This window comes from Felis catus, chromosome C2 (genome assembly GCF_018350175.1).
Source record: "Felis catus isolate Fca126 chromosome C2, F.catus_Fca126_mat1.0, whole genome shotgun sequence".
Classification (NCBI taxonomy): Eukaryota; Metazoa; Chordata; class Mammalia; order Carnivora; family Felidae; genus Felis; species Felis catus.
The window spans coordinates 156,078,980-156,097,515 of NC_058376.1; the positions used below are offsets into that span (position 1 = coordinate 156,078,980).

The 18,536-nt window shown below is 41.3% G+C and overlaps 1 protein-coding gene and 2 non-coding genes across 11 annotated transcripts in view; 2 read left to right on the forward strand and 1 right to left on the reverse strand.

The window, feature by feature from the left end:
• CNOT10 (CCR4-NOT transcription complex subunit 10) overlaps positions 1 to 18,536 on the forward strand; it is a 70,797-nt gene that overhangs the window by 6,595 nt on the left and 45,666 nt on the right. For 5 of the 9 annotated variants that reach the window (XM_006936558.4, XM_003992276.5, XM_045037913.1 and 2 more), the window contains exons 1-4: positions 2,695 to 2,963; positions 10,253 to 10,347; positions 11,274 to 11,435; positions 16,192 to 16,342. In XM_006936558.4, the coding sequence (XP_006936620.1) occupies positions 2,762 to 2,963; positions 10,253 to 10,347; positions 11,274 to 11,435; positions 16,192 to 16,342 (610 nt within the window). In that variant the 5' untranslated portion in view covers positions 2,695 to 2,761. Of the gene's footprint in view, positions 1 to 2,693; positions 2,964 to 10,252; positions 10,348 to 11,273; positions 11,436 to 16,191; positions 16,343 to 18,536 lie in introns of those variants that run through there. The other 4 variants (XM_019810996.3, XM_019810997.3, XM_019810995.3 and 1 more) reach the window with 3 other exon arrangements.
• Positions 5,148 to 5,250, forward strand: LOC111556422. Its single transcript, XR_002735902.1, has one exon. It is a non-coding gene; the product is annotated as a U6 spliceosomal RNA (small nuclear RNA).
• On the reverse strand, positions 13,089 to 13,161 carry TRNAR-CCU. Its single transcript has one exon. It is a non-coding gene; the product is annotated as a tRNA-Arg (tRNA).

An 18,536-nucleotide genomic window follows, 5' to 3' on the forward strand; every position in this document is an offset into this window, starting at 1 on the left:
ATCCTTTGCATTTACTAGTTTTTAGGATAAGGAGTTGATGTAATAGTGACCTACGTTTCATGCTTAAAAGTGTTGTTAATGTTTAGGAATTTAGAGTAATATGTTGGTCTTAGGATTCCAATTTTTTTTTTTTAATTACTTTATTTTGAGAGAGAAAGAGTGCAAGCAGGGGAGGGGCAGAGAGAAACAGAATCCCAAGCAGACTCTGTGCTGTCAGCACAGAGCCCAATGTGGGGCTTGATCTCAGAAACAGTGAGATCGTGACCTGAGCCAAAACCAAGAGTCGGATGCTTAACCAACTGAGCCAACCAGGTGCTTCTCCAATTTTAAATGTATAGTTGAGTGAATAGTTGATTTATACTTGTGAACTTTCATTTTAATTTTAATTATATTATTGCATGGACGTTAAAGAATACCTGAGTCACTATTTTCGTAAGTTTAATTTTTAGATTTAAGTTCTCAGAAAATTATCTTTTTAAGTCAACTGTACGTAAAATTGAATGTATGACATATTTAAGGTAGTTAAAATTTTATGTCTGAAGAGTGTTTAACGTTGTAAAGGCGATCAAACATTCATCACATCCCTTTAAAATTAGAACTCCAAATAGAACGTCTAAGTTGAGGGACTCCTGGCTGGCTCACTCAGAGGAGCATGAGACTCTTGATCTCCGATCGTGACTTTGAGCCCCACGTTGGGTAAAGAGATGACTTAAAAATAAAATCTTTTTTTTCTTTAATTTTTAAAAAAATTTTGTTTTTACATTTATTCATTTTTGAGAGAGAGACAGAACACAAGCGGAGGAGGGGCAGAGAGAGAGGGAGACACAGAATCCGAAGCAGGCTCCAGGCTCTGAGCTATTAACACAGAGCCGGACGCGGGGCTCGAACCCACAAACCGCGAGATCATGACCTGAGCTGAAGTCGGACAGCTAAACCGACTGAGCCACCCAGGCGCCCCTAAAAATAAAATCTTAAGGGCACCTGGGTGGTTTAGTCAGTTAAACGTCCAAGTCTTGATTTCAGCTCAGGTCATGATCTCACAGTTTCATGAGTTTGAGCCCCATGTCAGGCTCTGTGCTGGCCCTGCAGAGTCGGCTTGGGATTCTCTCTGTGCCCCTCCCCTGCTCGCGCCAGCGCTTTCGCTCTCTTTCAAAATAAATAAACTTTAAAATATTATAAAAAATAAAATCTTAAAAAGAAAAATCTAAGTTGAATATAAAAGTTTGAGGAAAATCTACACTTTCTGAATTTGTAACATTAATAAATCAAGTATTAATATTTAAAAAACGGTCTCTTTTCTGTATATAAAAACTACTCTCAAAAACAAGCAAATAAAGGGGTACCTGGGTGGCTCAGTGGTTGAGCGTCTGACTTCGGCTCAGGTCAGGATCTCTGGTTTGTGAGTTCAATCCCCACGTCAGGCTCTGTGCTGACAGCTCAGAACCTGGAGCCTGTTTCCGAGTCCGTGTCTCCCTCTTTCTCTCTGCCCCTCCCCTACTCGTACTCTGTCTCTCTCTCAAAAATAAATGAAGATTAAAAAAAAAAAAAGCAAATAAATAAATACTAGTCTCAGATACGAAAATAAAAACATACTCCTCAGCAGGGGCATCTGGCTGGCTCATTCAGTGAAGTATGCAGCTCTTGATCTTGGGGTTGTGAATTTGAGCGCCAGGTTGGGTGCAGAGATTACTTAAAAAATAAATCTTGGGGCGCCTGGGTGGCTCAGTCGGTTTAGCGTCGGACTTCGGCTCAGGTCATGATCTTACAGTTTGTGAGTTTGAGCCCTGCTTCGGGCTCTGTGCTGACAGCTGAGAGCCTGGAGTCTGCTTTGGATTCTGTGTCTCCCTCTCTGTCTCTGCCCCTCCCCCCATTCACGATCTGTCTGTCTCTCTCTCTCTCTCTCTCTCTCAAAAATAATAAACATTAGGGGCGCCTGGGTGGCTCCGTCGGTTAAGCGTCCGACTTCGGCTCAGGTCATGATCTCACGGTCCCTGAGTTCAAGCCCCGTGTCAGGCTCTGTGCTGACAGCTCAGAGCCTGGAGCCTGTTTCGGATCCTGTGTCTCCCTCTCTCTCTGACCCTCCCCCATTCATGCTCTGTCTCTGTCTGTCTCAAAAATAAATAAACGTTAAAAAAATAAATAATAAACATTAAAAAAACATTAAAAATAAAAACCAAGATACTCAGCAGTGGTAGAGATCTGCTTTGTCTGTCTTCCCCAAAGCATGTTGTTACTGATCGTTGATATTCTCTTCCTTTATTTCTGTAGTGCTGGACAGAGTGCTCAAGCCTGAGGCAGTGCTGGTCACATAGTGTTTCTCTGAGCTGTATACTAATCAGCTGTTATATATAGGGTTTTGATAAATCAGAGACGCTTGTCCAAGTGATGGGAAACCACATAGGGTGTGTGAACTTTATGGTGACCTTGGCAGACGTGAATTATTTTTCTTTCGAATGGCACCCTTCTTTTTTAAAACTTGCCTTCACAAAGGAATCAGCACTATTTTGTGAGTGTACCAGTGGGTTTCCTTAGGCCTTAACATTATTTTTTCCTGAGGAAAAAATGTCCTTTCTTGAAAATCATTGAGCTATATTTTGAAAAGGTAGCTTGTGTGGAAGAACCTCCTGCAGTCAGATTTGAATTGTTAACATTCTGTATTGGAATGTATCTGTGCGTTCAGTTAACTGACTTTTCAGTTTTCAAAAAGCAGTGTGTTTCTTTTCGACTTAGTTCAGACCTAAAGGCAATTGTTTGGTTCAAAATGAAGCCTGTTGGCTTAAAGGGTGTCCGGGTTTGTGTGCCTAAGAGCCCTGTACGCCTAGAAGCTCAGCCATGTTCGTTAGGCCAGAGTAGAAGGAAAGTCAGGTTTAAGGATGAAGGGCCATTTTCTCTTACAATCGGCAACGGAGACTACTTTTGGACAAATAAAGACATGTTGTGGAATTATGTGCAGACTCTTTCTGGTAAGAACTCCGCAGTCACAAATAATCTAGGTTTTAAAAACCTGACTACAAAAATAACACCCATGCCTTATAGGAAACTTGAAAAGTAGAGAAAGATAACAGGGAAAACAAAAATAGTGATCCCATTGGAGTGTTTTTGTTTCAAAGTTTTATCTTGAAGTTAAAATGCAGATAAAATAATGGTTAACTGGTAAAAGGCTGTTTCTTGAGCTCTGTTCTCCAAAACGTCTGTAGAAATGGGAATTTCAGACTCTCTTGTAAGCCTTAGAGTCTAGTTTATTTATCTTAAAGCTGGCTTCTCTTTCTCAGGAAGATCATAGGAGACTTTTATAGTTCCTAGAGGGTAATGATGCAGAGTAGAAGCCTAAACTCTTCAGTGCGTTGGTGACTTGTTGGGTATTTCCCCTTGCTTTACAGTATTTATAAATCACTTTTTGGCAGTTGGGCCTGTCAGAGAATGTAACCTAGAGGGATGCCTGGGTGGCTCAGTCGGTTAAGCATCCGACTCTTGATTTTGGCTCAGTTCGTGATCTCAGGGTTCGAGGGATCGAGCCCCTCAACCGGCTCAGTGTGGAGGACCAAGCCTGCTTGGGATTCTCTCCCTCTACCCTTCTCCAGCTTGTGTGCTCTCTCAGTCTCTCTCAGAATGAATGAATAAACTTAAAAAAAACTAAAAAAGTAACCTAGAGAGGGTGTATCTTATTTTTTATGATTTTTTTATTTCTTAAAGTTCATTTATTTACTTTGAGAGAGAAGGTGTGCATGTGTGAGCGGCGGAGGGGCAGAGAGAGCGGGAGAGAGAGAATCCCAAGCAGGTTTAGCGCTGCCAGCATAGAGCCCGGCGCGGGGCTCCGTCTCAGCTGTCCCCTGAGCTCAGTGTCAGACGCTTAGCTGACTGAGCCACCCAGGTGCCCCGAGAGCATACATTTTAGAAGGAGCTGCAGGGAGAACTCGATGGCAAACTAAGAAATTTTGACATTTGGTCTAAATTTAATGCACTTCCTTGGGAGGGAAGATAAATGTTTTAAATTAAACACTCTGGTTTTCCTAAACGTTTTTAAAGTTTTGTATTCACTGTTAAAATTTTATGACAGATACATATGCGGTATAGTGTTCTGCTTTAATCTAAACTCATTCTTTCTGGAGCTTTGAAATCCTGGGTCCCATTTTTACACATTTAAAAGTAATGGCTCCTTACTGTTCTTGTGCACCTGAAAATTTTGCAAAACAGATGTATTGTGTAAACAGTTGGGTTAACAATAACTCATTGTTTGGCTTTCTAAAGAAAAAACTTTAACGATGTCCTTTTAAACTTTTCTCCAATAAACTGTTAGCTTTCCTCCCCCCTATAAGGACTCAATTCTTATTTATCTGTATGCTGAAGTAGAAGTGAAATGTTAATTTATCTGCTAACTTTTTTTCCTGTTTCATTTTATATAATTTTTTAAGTTTTATGTAAGTAGTCTCTACACCCATTGTCGGGCCCAGACTCACGGCGCTGAGATCCAGAGCTGCGTGCTGTTCCTACTGAGCAAGCCAGGCGCCCTTTGTCTGCTAACTGTATCAGAAGTAACACTTCTGAAAGACCCAGATACCAGAATACTTTTTTTTTTTTTTTTTGTAGGGCAGATCTAAGTCTTAGATAAGTTCACTTAGCACAGGTTATGTTTTGTTCTTGATGTTAAGTGGCGATTCTCAAGAGTGTGCCATCTACCGGGGATTTGACGGTGATCTAAGGGCCGTTCCATAATCAAGTCTTGCTAAAGCTGTTTTCACTGTTAATTGTATGTTTAGAGCGCAGAATTGTGTGCGTGCGTGTGTGTGTATGTATATGTATATACATACATATATATATGTCTCTTTTTGAAACTGCCAGAATTGTTGGTTGTTTTGCCAGAAGAAAGGGGAGAGAGCCAGTACTTACTTAGCAACTGTAAGCAGAGAGTTAGGTGGCCAAGGGGAGGCCGACTGAAGATGTGACTGGACTGATTCCAAGGTTTGTACAGTTTGCGTTGCACCGTGTTGCCCTCTTGAGAGAGGGCAGTTGGGAATCTTTACTGACGGCCAGGATGTACCAGGCCAGGGCTCCCATAGTCAGCTCTGTGCACGACTGGTTCTTTGGAACGCTCCTGGAATATGGGTTTCTAGATAGGTTTCTATATAGGTTTCAGAAATGCCCACATTGTGTTTGCTTCGGCAGCACATATACTAAAATAGGAACAGTGCAGAGATTAGCACCACCCCCGTGCAGGAGGACACGCAAATTCACGAAGCATTTTGTATTTCTGTACTGTGTTTGGAATGTTAAAAAAAAAAAATGCCCACATCATGAATGTACATAGTTTAATGGCTCCTTACACACCCAGAAAGAAGCCCCTCCTGAGAGCTTGCTTTGAAGATTAAATGAGTTACCCTATTTGAGGTGCTTACATGCCTAACACCTTGTGAGCCCTCAAAGCATGTTAGCTTTATTGTTACAATTGCGGAGAAGTCGCAGGTGGCGTAGAAGGGAGGCGCAGATAGTATCTCAAGCTAGAACTTGGTTTAGCCGGGCCGGAAGGAGTGGTGGTTGTTTCAAAGCTGCAAGCAGTTTACATTTGGAGCCCTGTTTCCTCAGGACTTCCCATTCCTGACTTCTGAGTTAGGTCCGACCTCACTTGCCATCTCTGTGCCCTCTCACAGCCCTTGTTAATGCCATGGCATTAGTCACACCCGGAATCACGGATTTGCATCTTCTCTCCGCAAGGAACCTCTGAGTTTCACAAGTGCGGGAGCCCTGTCTGTGTGGCTCATGTGTCGATCCCTTGCACTTAGAATCATACTTGACCCTTACGGTCTCTCAGCTATTTATTAATTGGATGTATGGCCTGAATTTATTATATTCAAGCCATACTGTCACAGTTTAAAAAAAAAAAAAAAAAAGACTCTCAGGCGAGTGTTGTGCGTTTCTTCACGGTCAGGGTTAAGGAATGAACACTGTCTTCCGGGAAGCTTGCGGTGATGGCGAGGGTAGTGTTTGTAGGAATTATTGAGTCGTAAATCTGGGGGACAAGATGATCTGCCCTACCTCCCCACTTGGAGATTTGTCTTCCATTGCTACTTGAGTTGGATCGTGTTGCTTTGTGAACAAACGTATCCACTGCTTTATAGAAGCTTGTTTGGGGTTACTGAATTTCTGACTTGGAGGGCACCCTAAAAGCCATCTAATACAGATGCTCTTTAGTAACTAGGAAAACTGATATTTGCCCCAGTTCCACTTGTGTATCAACTGTGTAATTTCAGAAGTGGCACGAGAGTTTTGGTCCTCTTACTTCAGCTCCAGGTATTGGCTCTACCTCCCCGTGCTCCCGGGTCCCATCTGTGTGTTGGAACAATAAAGTCTGCACCGCCATGCCACATAGGGGGACCTACTCTGCCGGATACATTCTCATCACTTCACGTATATTCTCGGTGAAGCCTCCCAATAACTCCGAAAAGGGCTTTCTTATCTCCGTTTTTTTACCTCGGTTCAAGTTTTGGAGGTCTTTAGATTCCAGGCTGGAGCGACAGTTCTATCTGAGAAAAACTCTTGTGTAAATAAATTCAAATATTGTGAGACTTTGATAGTCTAATGAATTTTTTATTCTGAGTCATCAACAATGGCATCACCCTCACGTACCTGTGTTTGCAGCCCATGCATCCTATTTATGCTTTCCATTGGTATTCCGTTAATGGTGCGTGGGGCTTTTGTTGGTGAGTAAAACTAAAAAAGCCAGAATATTCTTTGGGAGATGATTGAAACATAAAAGTCACCTTTTTAAAACAAAAGGCAGATTTTTTAAACAAATTAAAATGTTGGGGCACGTGGGTGGCTCAGTTGGTTAAGTGTCCGACTCTTGACTTCCGCTCAGGTTGTGATCTCATGGTTGTGAGATGGAGCCCTCATCAGGCTCTGCTCTGGGGTGTGGGCCCTGCTTAAGATTCTCCCTACCTACCTCCCTTTGCCCCCCGCCATTCTCTGTCTCTCAAAAAAATTAATGTTAAAAATGACTGATATTTATTATCCCATATATAATATTCTTGCCATAAATGTTAGACTAAATGCATGAGGAAACAATCAGATAAACCCAGAATATGGAACATTCTACAAGGTAACTATCTTAGGCATTTATTTTTTTAAGTTTATTTTTTTTTTTAAGTTTCTTTCTTTATTTTTTTTTTAAGTTTCTTTCTTTCTTTCTCTATTTTGAGACAGCACATGAGCAGGGGGAGGGGCAGAGGGAGAAGGAGAGAGAGAATCCCACGCAGGCTCCGTGCTGTCAGCTTGGCTTCATCTTACTAACCATGAGATCACGGCCTGAGCCAAAACCAAGAGCTGGAGGCTTAAGCGGCTGAGCCACGCAGGTGCCCCAGCTTAGACTTTATAACAAGTGGTGACTTGAGGAGCAGCAGAAGGTGAGGAAGTGCTCTGGAGTAAGAGAAACAAAAGCTATTTAAGGGAAATATGTGAGCCTTGGTTGATACCCGGATTGGGAGGGAAAAATACAGTGATAGGATATTTCTTAGAACAATCAGGGAAATTGACTGTTTGTTAGATGATATTATTGATTTATTGTTACTTTTCTTAGTGTGACCATTTTAGTGGGTTATGTAGGAAAATGTCCTTTTTTAAAAAAAAAATTTTAATGTTATTTTGAGAGAGAGAGAGAGAGTGTGAGTGGGGAAGGGGCAGAGAGAGAGGGAGACAGAACTGAAGGAGGCTCCAGACTCTGAGCACAGAGCCCAAGGCGGTGGTCCAACCCAGGAACTGTGAGGTCATGACCTGAGCCAAAGTCAGACACTTACCGATTGAGGCACCCAGGTACCCTGGTGTTTTGTGTGTGTGTGTGTGTGTGTGTGTGTGTGTGTGTGTGTGTGTGTGTGTGTGTGTTTTAAATCAAAAGAAAGTTTTCTAAGTGGGAAAATTTTCAAATGGTAAAAGACCGTTTCTAAAGACTGATCTTTATCTTTTTTTTTTTTTTTTTAATGTTTGTTTATTTTTGAGACAGAGAGACAGAGCACAAGCAGGGAAGGGGCAGACAGAGAGGAAGACACAGAATCTGAAGCAGGCTCCAGGCTCTGAGCTGTCACCACAGAGCCCGATGCAGGGCTCGAACCCATGGACCGTGAGATCGTGACAGCCGAAGTCGGATGCTTAACCGACTGAGCCACCCAGGCACCCCTAAAGACTGATCTTTATTAAGTACAAGTTGTATTTTGAGTTCAGTACCTCAGGGCAAAGCAAGAAATGTTGGGATCGATTTGAGATTAACTGAAGTTAAAATAATCAGCATTACAGTTTGCTGTAGCTTCCAAGGCACTGTCACTTTCCTCCCCTTCCTGCCGTTCCCATTCCCAGTGCCTTAATTATTATTATGGCATTGAATAAATGTGAAAACGGCTGAAAGATTTTGAAATCTGTTCAAACATGGAGTTAAAGGATTTAACATTCTTTATGGTCCCTTGATGTACTAGATGCTGAATTTTTTTTTTTTTTTTTTTTTTTTTTTTGGCTCTGTAGATGTGGTTACCTGGAAGTATTTATTCCTATTAACTTTTATAACTTTGTTGCCAGTTCTTTCCTTTAAAAAATTTCAAAAGCTCAGGTTTGTTTCTTAGTGTGGAATGGGAACTATGTTTTGTGGCTACTGCTATGTAACTTTACAGAGGAAACTCTGTTGTCTCCAGAGTGTGATTTCATGGTTTAGCTTCTTGTTACTTCTCTGACATCAAGGCCCCAAATCCTAAGGGAAAGCATGATTTCTGCCAGTCCCTCTCCCCAAAATCATCTGCCACAATATATAGATGAGGCTTAGTCGAGACACATCCCTGCTGAAGAAGAAGAGCTGAGACCATGTGACTGCATCGTGCAAAGTTGGGATCGATGACGCTTTCGTTAAAAAGTATTTTTTTGAAGCATTTGTCAGAGCAGTTAAGAGTAGTGAACTGGAGTAGTTTTAGACTTGATTTAGCAGAGATTTTTATGCTTATTTCGGAATTCTGTTTTCAAATAAAAAATTAATTTTGAAAATACAAAATTGTGGGGCAGGAATCATTAATCTTAGAGTGTATATGGATACTTGGGGCACCTGGGTGGCTCAGTGGGTTGAACGTCCAACTCTTGATTTCGACTCAGGTCATGATCCCAGGGTCATGGGATCAAGCCCCCTGCTGGGCTCAGCGCTCAGTGTGGATCCTGCTTGGGATTCTCTCTTTCTCTCTGCCCTCCTTTCCCACTTGGATTCTCTATAAAAAATTAGGGGTGCCTGGGTGGTGGCTCAGTTGGTTGAGTGTCCAACTTCTGCTCAGGTCGGGATCTCATGGTTCGTGGGTTCGAGTCCTGCATCAGCTTGCTGCTGTCCATGCAGAGCCACTTCGGATCCTCTGTCCTCCTCTCTCTTAGCTCCTCCTCCCCCCCCCCCAAATAAACATTAAAAAATAAATTAATTAAAATTAAAATTTAATAAAATAAACTCCTGGGAAAAAAGATTGTATATAGATATTTAACCATGTTAAGGAAGCTTTAAGAAAAAATTTCTTTTTAATGTTTATTTATTTTTGAGAGACAGCACAACCAGGGAAGAGGCAGAGAGAGACAGAGACACAGAATCTGAAGCAGGCTCCAGGCTCCGAGCGGTCAGCACAGAGCCCAATGCCGGGCTCAAACTCATGGACCACGAGATCATGACCTGAGCTGAAGTCGGACGCTTAACCGACTGAGCCACCCAGTCCCCCCCAAGGAAGCTTTTTAAATGTGTTAATGTTGGCTTTTGGATTTCTAAGCCTATGAAAGCATTCTTGGCCTGGAAATTAACTATGAGTTCTTAGCAATGTAGTTTTCTAATTGTTAAATGTTATTATATTCCAGCTGGATTATAACCTTTTTGAAGGTATTGTGTATGCATTTATAATCTTCTTGTGTCTCCAGAGCCTGGCATAGTTTCTTGAATATGTGGGACTTTGCTATAGATTGCTCGGGGCCAGATCTAATATGTTTTGAGTGAATGCAACATTCTGAGTCCTGATGGACAGAGCTGTGATTCTTCCATATGTGGTGGTGGGTTTTCATTGTGCCGGACCATGGCTAAGGGAAATGTTTCTTCAAGTTCCTGGAGGAGTGACTTCTAACTCCTTATAACACTGATAAGTCATGGTAATTGAGAGCGCCCTAACTATAGCAACTTCATTAGGAAGAAGACAGGAAGAAAACCAGGGGCACACTCCCTGTACAACTTCATTTCTAAAGAACTGCAAAACTTGTGTGCTTGCAGATCAGGGAGCAGAGAAACATGAAGGGACGAGTCAGTCCTCTGGGATCACCGATCAAGAGAAGGAGTTGTCCACCAGTGCTTTCCAGGCTTTCACAGTAAGCAGCGGTTTCTTTCGGTTTCCGTTTCTAGGATCTGTCGAATATGAATCTTTTCACAACGAATTTTTAAATTTGTAACTTTTGTTCTGTAATAACTCAAGAATTAAGTTTAGAGAGTAGGTTTTATTTAAATTTTTTAAACACTGGGAGTTTAAATATGGTAAAAGGAATGGGAGTAATTTGAGCCATTCCCAAGTTTTTGTGTTTCATAAACGTGTTGACTCTTACACTGTTATTTTTTTTTCAGTCTTTTAAACTTAGATTTGTAATTATGTGGGTCAGTCTTTTCAGTTCACTTCTTTGTTCGGTGCTCTTTCTTGCATGTTCTTTAAGATGGAACCCCAGAAGTTTCTTGTCAAAACTTTAACTTTTCTGATGTTAAACGATATGAAAGAAAACCTTATTTGACTATCAGGTTACATACATGTAAGCAGAAGAATTTGATACTTGGGTATTCAGAGCATATTTATTAGAAATTAAATCATATTACCTTTCTTGGGCTAGCCTCAGCTGTTATACCGTGCTAGCAATATATACCTATATACGTGTGTGTGTGTGTGTGTGTGTGTGTGTGTGTGTGTGTGTGTGTGATGTGGTTTTATACATGTACATAGGTATATGATACACTTATGTGTCTATGTATGACTTATACACATAGTGGTGTTAGAGTGTGAGTCTTGAGAAATAAATCTCTATAATTTCTAGCTTTATTGAGATACAATTGACATACCCTACTTTCTTAATTGACATGAATATTGTTTCATTCAGTGACTTTAATTAGTATACTTGGGGAATTAGATCTGTCTTTTTAAAGAGTTTTCCAAATAGAGACGAATGAAACGTATTTGGAAATGAATGTCTTAGTTTTAAAGGTAATAGGTAATTTTGTCTGTGTGTGTGTTTTTTTTGTTGGTTTGTTTTAGGCTGGAAATTATGATGCCTGTCTGCAACACCTTGCCTGCCTACAAGAAGTGAACAAAGATGATTATAAAATAATTTTGAATACAGCAGTGGCTGAGTTTTTTAAAAGTAACCAAATGACAACAGACAGTTTGAGACAAACACTTAACCAACTGAAGAATCAGGTGATACACAAATGAATTTAGCTATAAAAATGTTGTGATATTCTCTGAATTGTGAAGTAAAAATACTTAAGGAAAATTAATATGACTTGTCTGTTATTGGTAGCACAACTTCTAATGTGTCTAAAACAACTTGCATTAGTTTTATTTGTATAAAATTATTATTCCAGGAAATGAAACGTATGTTGTGTAATTTTATTTTCTAATTCGAACAGAATAGACTAATCTACCAAATTTGAATGAGCTTTGGAATTTTGAAGGAAAATTAAAGTGGAAATCTATGAAGAAGCTTAGCTGCTGAGATTATCTTTCTTGTGACTGCAAAGATCTGATGATAATAATATGAGATTGTTTTAGCATTTTGGATCAGGGGATGTTAATTGATTAAATAGAAGATATTCTGATTTATATATGGTTTGGTGCTTGCCTTGGTCATCGGTCATAACAGCAACATCTCTCACATCACAGGGTTAGAGCTTTGGTAGTCAAGAGGGCTAACGAAGATGACGATGATGATAGGATCGGGTAGCAGACATTTGTTGCTTACTATGTAATAGGGCCCTGCTGAGAACTTTGCATGCAGCATCTCACTCTTTCCAGCAGTCCTATAAAGCAGCCACTATGATGTTTCTCATTTTACAGATGGGAAAGCTGAGGTACAGATAGCTGGTGTAAATTGTCCAAAGACACAAAGCTCTTAAACGAAAACAGCTCCATGAACCCAGTCTGCTTTGACTCTAGGGCCTGTGCCTCTGAACTGCTTCAAGGTCTTGAGACCTTTTTGAGCTCCTGTCCTGTGTTCCTGGGTACCATTATGCAGTAGAGTATCACCCTAAAATGTGACCTAGTTAGAAATAAGTGACCCCTCCAGGTTCTTTGTAATTTTTGGGGGGAGTAAAGATACTCTACAGTATCACCCTATACATGGTATTGTTAGAAATAAGTAACCTGTTCAGGCTCTTCCTAATTACAGGAGTGAAGTAATTTACTGGCTGGATCAATCTTGATCTCAGGGTTGGGAGTTTAAGCCCCATGCTGGGTGTAGAGATAACTTAAAAAAAAAAAAGAAAGAAAGAAAGAAAAATGGCCAATATTTATCAAACTCTTATGTGATTCCAAATTCCATATTAAATGCGTTTTATGTCTTATCTCCTATAATTCTCATATTCAACCCTTGAGATAGGTCCTTGTAATTGCAGTGGTAAAACTGGGGTTCAGAGAGCCTAATGATGTTAATTTATGTGGCCAGGAAAAGTAGGAGCAAGATTCAAACCAGACCTTCAGACTTTTTTTTTTTTTTTTTAAGTAAACTCTACATGTGGGATTCAAACTTACAATCCAAGGTCAAGTGTTGCATGCTGTAAGGACTGAACCATCCAGGCACCCCCAGACCTTCTGACTCTTTTTATTTTTAACATTTTTAAAAATTAGTTTATTTATTTTGAAAAAAAAAGAGAGAGAGCAAGCAAGCTGGGGAGGGGCAGAGAGACTGAGGGACAGAGAGTCCCAAGTGGGCTCTGTACTGACAGCAGCTAGCCCGATATGTGACTTGAATTGACAAACCGTGAGATCGTGACCTGAGCCGAAGTCGGCCGCTTAACCAACTGAGCTGCCCAGGCACCCTGAGTTTTTCTTATAGATTGTAAGTGATCTCTACACCCAATGTGAAGTTCGAACTCACAACCCTGAGATCAGGAGTCTCATGCTCTACCAACTAAGCCAGCCAGGTGCCCCAAAATCTTTTTTATTTTTTTATTCCTTTAATTTTTTAAAAAAAATGTTTGTTTATTTTTGAGAGAGAGGCAGAGAGAGAGGGACACAGAATTCCAAGCAGGCTCCATATTGTCAGTGCAGAACCTGACCTGGGGCTCAGACTCACGAACCTTGAGATCATGACCTGGGTTGAAATCAAGAGTCGGATGCTTAACTGACAAGCCATCCAGATGCACTGCCCAAAACCTTTTTTAGAATAAGAAAGAGACTCTTGCAAGCTTCCTGTTAAGCCAAGAAAACTGCTTTTTAAAATCCTTTCACCAGCCTTTTTTTTTAATGTTTATTTATTTTGAGAGAGAGAGAGACAGAGATAAGAGAGAATTCCAAACAGGCTCCGCCTTGTCAGGGCAGAGCCCTAGGCAGGGCTCATCCCAGGAACCATGAGATCATGATCTAAGCCAAAATCAAGAATCAGAGTTTGTTTGTTTTTTTTTTTTTAAACAATGATCCACCTTTTTGTTTTTTAATTTTTTTTTTAACGTTTGAGGGACAGAGCTTGAGTGGGGGAGGGGAAGAGAGAGAGGGAGACTCAGAATCTGAAGCAGACTCTGGGCTCTAAGCTGTCAGCACAGAGCCCGACATGAAGCTTGAAGTCACGAACCATGAGATCATGACCTGAGCTGAAGTCAAACGCTTAACCACCTGAGCCAACCAGGCACCCTTCACCAGCCTTGATTCTTAATAAGGCTGGTTCAGTAATACCCCTCATGCAATCCACTGTATTGTGTTTCCTAGAAGTGTTTATACCCGTGTCTCTTAACTTTTCTCTAAATCATACTTTTCTGTTCAAGGTCCTATGCCCTGGGCATAGTTACATACATACCTTTTCAACCCATTCCACTTCTATTATGCTTTATCTCATTTAACGAATAGTTTTTGTTTTGGCTAGAGCCAAACAAGTTCATGTTTTTCGTGAATCACAGAAAGTGTGGCAGTTATATATGTCACAAGTTCAATCCTTTTTGAATCCAAAATTCCTTAATTTGTCCAAAACCCCCCTTTCCGGCTAAGAATTAACCCTTTCTTAGCTCATTCTCTCTGCATTACATTACTACCAAGAAGTATTGTCTTTCTTTGGAAATTGAGTTTTCTCTACAGAGACTATTTTTAATCATTGGAAGATAGTGACTTGGTAAGTGAAGATTATACAGAAGCTCCGAATTCACTGAGATGCACGTGCTGTTGGTCAGAGAGGACCAGTTGGTAACATTTGCACCTCCCTGTCAGGCTTACACATTATGACTGAAGTCTGCAGATGTCTGATTACCGATCACTATGTGTCCTGAAACTTCTGGTACCTTGTCATTAGCAAAACGTTAAGTTCATCATGTATATCAAAGTTCCACTACTTAATGTAGGGGAACGTCAGTCTTAGAATTAATTACTTAACATTGCTTGGTAACTTATTCCAATCTTCATAGTGACAAAGAAAGATTAGTTTTAATACTAATTCCAGCTTTGTGTATTACATGAAAGTACAGAATGGCTATGAAACTTTATTAAAATTTGCAAGCCTACTGCAATAACTTAGGGAGGGGATAAGCAGGTAGTCGTTAGCTTTAAAATGCAGAGTGTGGGGGCCCCTGGGTGGCTCAGTCAGTTAAGCATCTGAGCCCCACATCGGGCTGTGCACTGACAGAGCAGAGTCTGCTTTGGATTCTCTCTTTCTCTCTCTGTCCCTCCCCAACTTGTGCTTTCTCACTCTTAAAATAAATAAACTTATAAAAATAAATTTAAAAAATAATACAATGCAAACTTATTTTTTTTTTCTTCTGGTATCAGATGTAGATGTTAGTGTTTTAGTAAAGCCATCAATAGCCTATTTTTGTTGTTTATTTAAAGATTCTATTTTTTTTTTAATTTTTTTTTTCAACGTTTATTTATTTTTGGGACAGAGAGAGACAGAGCGTGAACGGGGGAGGGGCAGAGAGAGAGGGAGACACAGAATCGGAAACAGGCTCCAGGCTCTGAGCCATCAGCCCAGAGCCTGACGCGGGGCTCGAACTCACGGACTGTGAGATCGTGACCTGGCTGAAGTCGGACGCTTAACCGGCTGCGCCACCCAGGCGCCCCTAAAGATTCTATTTTTTTAAGAGCTCCTGGGTGGCTCAAGTCAGTTAAGTGTCTAGCTCTTGATTTTGGCTTAGGTCATGTCACGACCTCACGGTTTGTGGGATTGAGACCTGCGTCCATCTCTGTGCTGACAGTGCAGATCCTGATTGGGATTCTCTCTCTCTCTCTGCCCGTTCCCTGCTTGTGCTTGTTTGTGCGTGCACGTGCTGTCTCTCAAACATGAGAAAAAAATTTCAAATAAAATAAAAAATCTGCTTTCTTTAAGTTATGGGAACAAAACCTGAACGTAAGAGGAAATTCAGAAAATATACTTCCTAGCTATAAGGCCTTGGGCAAGATAGTTAAGCTTTTTGTGCTGGTCTTCTTACTTATAAAATGGGAATGATAATGTCTATGTCCTTGAGGTATGGTAAGGATTAAATGAGATATTCTCTGGAAAATGTTTAATGTAGCAGGTCTGGCCCATAGTTAAGTAGTTAGCTGTTTGTTAATGTTTAAGTTTTAGTTTAGTTTTTACAAAATGGAATCAAGCTTACGTATACATAGTACGTAACATAGTGCACATGGGAAAGATTGCTTTGAGTTTTGCTCGCTCCCAAGGAGGCTACAAAGTGGGGAACCAGTTCAAAAGCCATGTTGGCGGTTGAAACGTTCTTCACAGTGGCAAGGAACAGACTTGCCTTGCCTTGCCTTGTCTACATAGAGTCCCATGAAAATGTTTTACTTAATGGAATTTTATTATTAATAAAATAATTTTTAGTAAGAATAATTAAAATCTGGAAGTTCTGTTGAAAATGTGGAAAAATCCAGAGTGAGAAATGTTGGCCTGTGTTCCCGTTTACTCGCATAGCTTCTTTCATTTCTGTTTATTTCTTACTGTTTTGAGAACATATCCTGGCTGACTGTTTCGCAGGTCCACTCAGCTGTCGAAGAAATGGATGGCTTAGACGACGTGGAGAACAGCATGTTGTATTACAATCAGGCAGTCTTTCTGTATCATCTGCGGCAGTACTCAGAGGCCATAGCAGTTGGTGAAAAGCTCTACCAGTTCATAGAACCTTTTGGTATGTTCTCTCAAGTCCAGAACTTCCCTGTCATACTCAGAGGGGGCTCTGGTAGTTTCTTACCCAGTTAAATCAAGGAACCACATGCCACTATTTAAAGAAAGAAGGAGGGGCGCCTGGGTGGCTCAGTCGGTTGGGCGGCCGACTTTGGCTCAGGTCATGATCTCACGTGATCTCGCGTGAGTTCGGGCCCCGCGTCGGGCTCTGTGCTGACAGCTGGGAGCCTGGAGCCTGTTTCGGATTCTGTGTCTCCCTCTCTCTCTGACCTTCCCCCATTCATGCTCTGTCTCTCTCTGTCTCTAAAATGAATAAACGTTAAAAAAAAAAAAATTAATTAAAAAAAATAAAGAAGGAAAAAAGCTGTGTCCAGGTTTAGCCACTAAAAATAAAAAAGGTAAGAATGACATTACTTTTAGATGAACCCAGGTTTTCTTCTCCCATTTCCTCCCCACTCCTACCCCTCGATTTTTGCAAATTGTGATCAGAAATGAGGTTGCTAATTGGAACGACTTCGTGCTTTTTGTTTTTTTCTTTGCTGTGTGAACACAGCTTCCTGTACCTGATCTGTTCTTTATTGAGCAGTGTGTTAAGAGTGGGGATGTTATCGGACAGCCTGGTATCTTCTTGTCTGTTGCCCCCCTGACAGTTTCGTGGGTAATCCCTGGAGTAGATAGTACAGACTCTGTTTTGGTGTCGCGATTATCTTGCAGTTACTAGCCTTGAGTAAGCGTAGTAAGAAAGGTACGGGCAAGGGAAAAAAGAGGGAGCAAACCAAGGCAGCAAAGCCAGATCCAGGAGGTGGTTGTTAGAGAGGGCTGTTTGTTTCCAGTCCACAAGCAGTCAGATTTCAATGTGATCATGTTTTTGTCTTTTTCTTCAGGTTACTTTCTTTTAAATTCAAAACACTAATGCCAGTTCTTGATTTATAAACACCTGATTGCTAATGTGGTTCCCGCAGGATAAGAAGCAGAGTGTGATGGCTCCTCTGTGGGGCTTTGGGAAGAGTTACAGGGTCCCCTTTTGCTGTCAGCTGGTTGAGTGGCTGTTTCCTGTGGCTCCAGGGAGGCATTTTCAAGGTGCTCCTCTCTTCCTCTGTCCTGAGGGCATGGTGGCTGGACAGATTGGGCAGGAGAGATGCCCGTGCTGAAGATGGTGTAAACAGCGGCCAGTTCCTTTCTCTGTAAAGCTGGAAATCAGAATTATACCTCCAGAATGACACAGATGGATTTTCTTTTTAAATTTATTTTGGGAGAGAGTGCACACACATATGAACTGGGGAGGAACAGAGAGAGAGGGGGAGAGAGAATCTCAAACAGGCTCTGTGCTGTCAGCTCAGAGCCCAGCTCGGGGCTTGATCTCACATACTGTGAGATCATGCCTGACCTGAGCCAAAATCAAGAGTTGGACTCTCGACCAACTAAGCCACCCAGACGCCCCCTCAGATGTATTTTTCTCTAAAGCTTTTTTTTTTTTTAAAGTAATCTCTACACCTGATGTGGGGCTTGAACACGTGACCCCAAAATCAGGAGTCGCACGCTGCACCGACCTTGCCAGCCAGGCACCCCTACGAAGCTGGTTGTTAGAATTTCGGGAACCGTTCGTGAAATCTTGTTCCTATGTATGGTGGCCAAGTGGAATAAAGCCACCGAGGCAGAATTCAGATCCATTTTTCTTCTTCTTTGAAAATTGTTATTGTTATTTTTAAAAACTTTACTGCTTGGTTCTTCACACAGCATGTATTTATTGAACATACACGGTGGACCCAAACTGTTCTGGGTTCTGAAGATAATGTAGTGACTGAAACAGAGCCTTTACCCTCGTTAAGCTTGTATTCTAACACGAGAGAGAGCGACACAATAAGTTTGTATTGTGAGGTAGCCAAAGGCCATGAAGAAAAGCTAAAATTGGTAAGAGGATAGAGATGGACTGGGAACGCTGTTTTTAGGTAAGGCAATCAAGGAAGGCCTGGGGTAAGACAGCATTTGAAAAGAGACCTGAGTGAGAGAGGAGGTGAGCCACATGGCTCTTGAGGGGAAGGCATTCCAGCCAGAGGTGATACTGTGTACAGAGCATCTGAGATGAGCTTGAGTTTGCCGAGTGAGAAACAGCAGGTCATTGACCTGGAGCCAGGTGGGGAGAACAGTAGCAGGTGACGTCAGAGGCAACAGGGTAAGGAACAGGTGAAGTCCTGTGG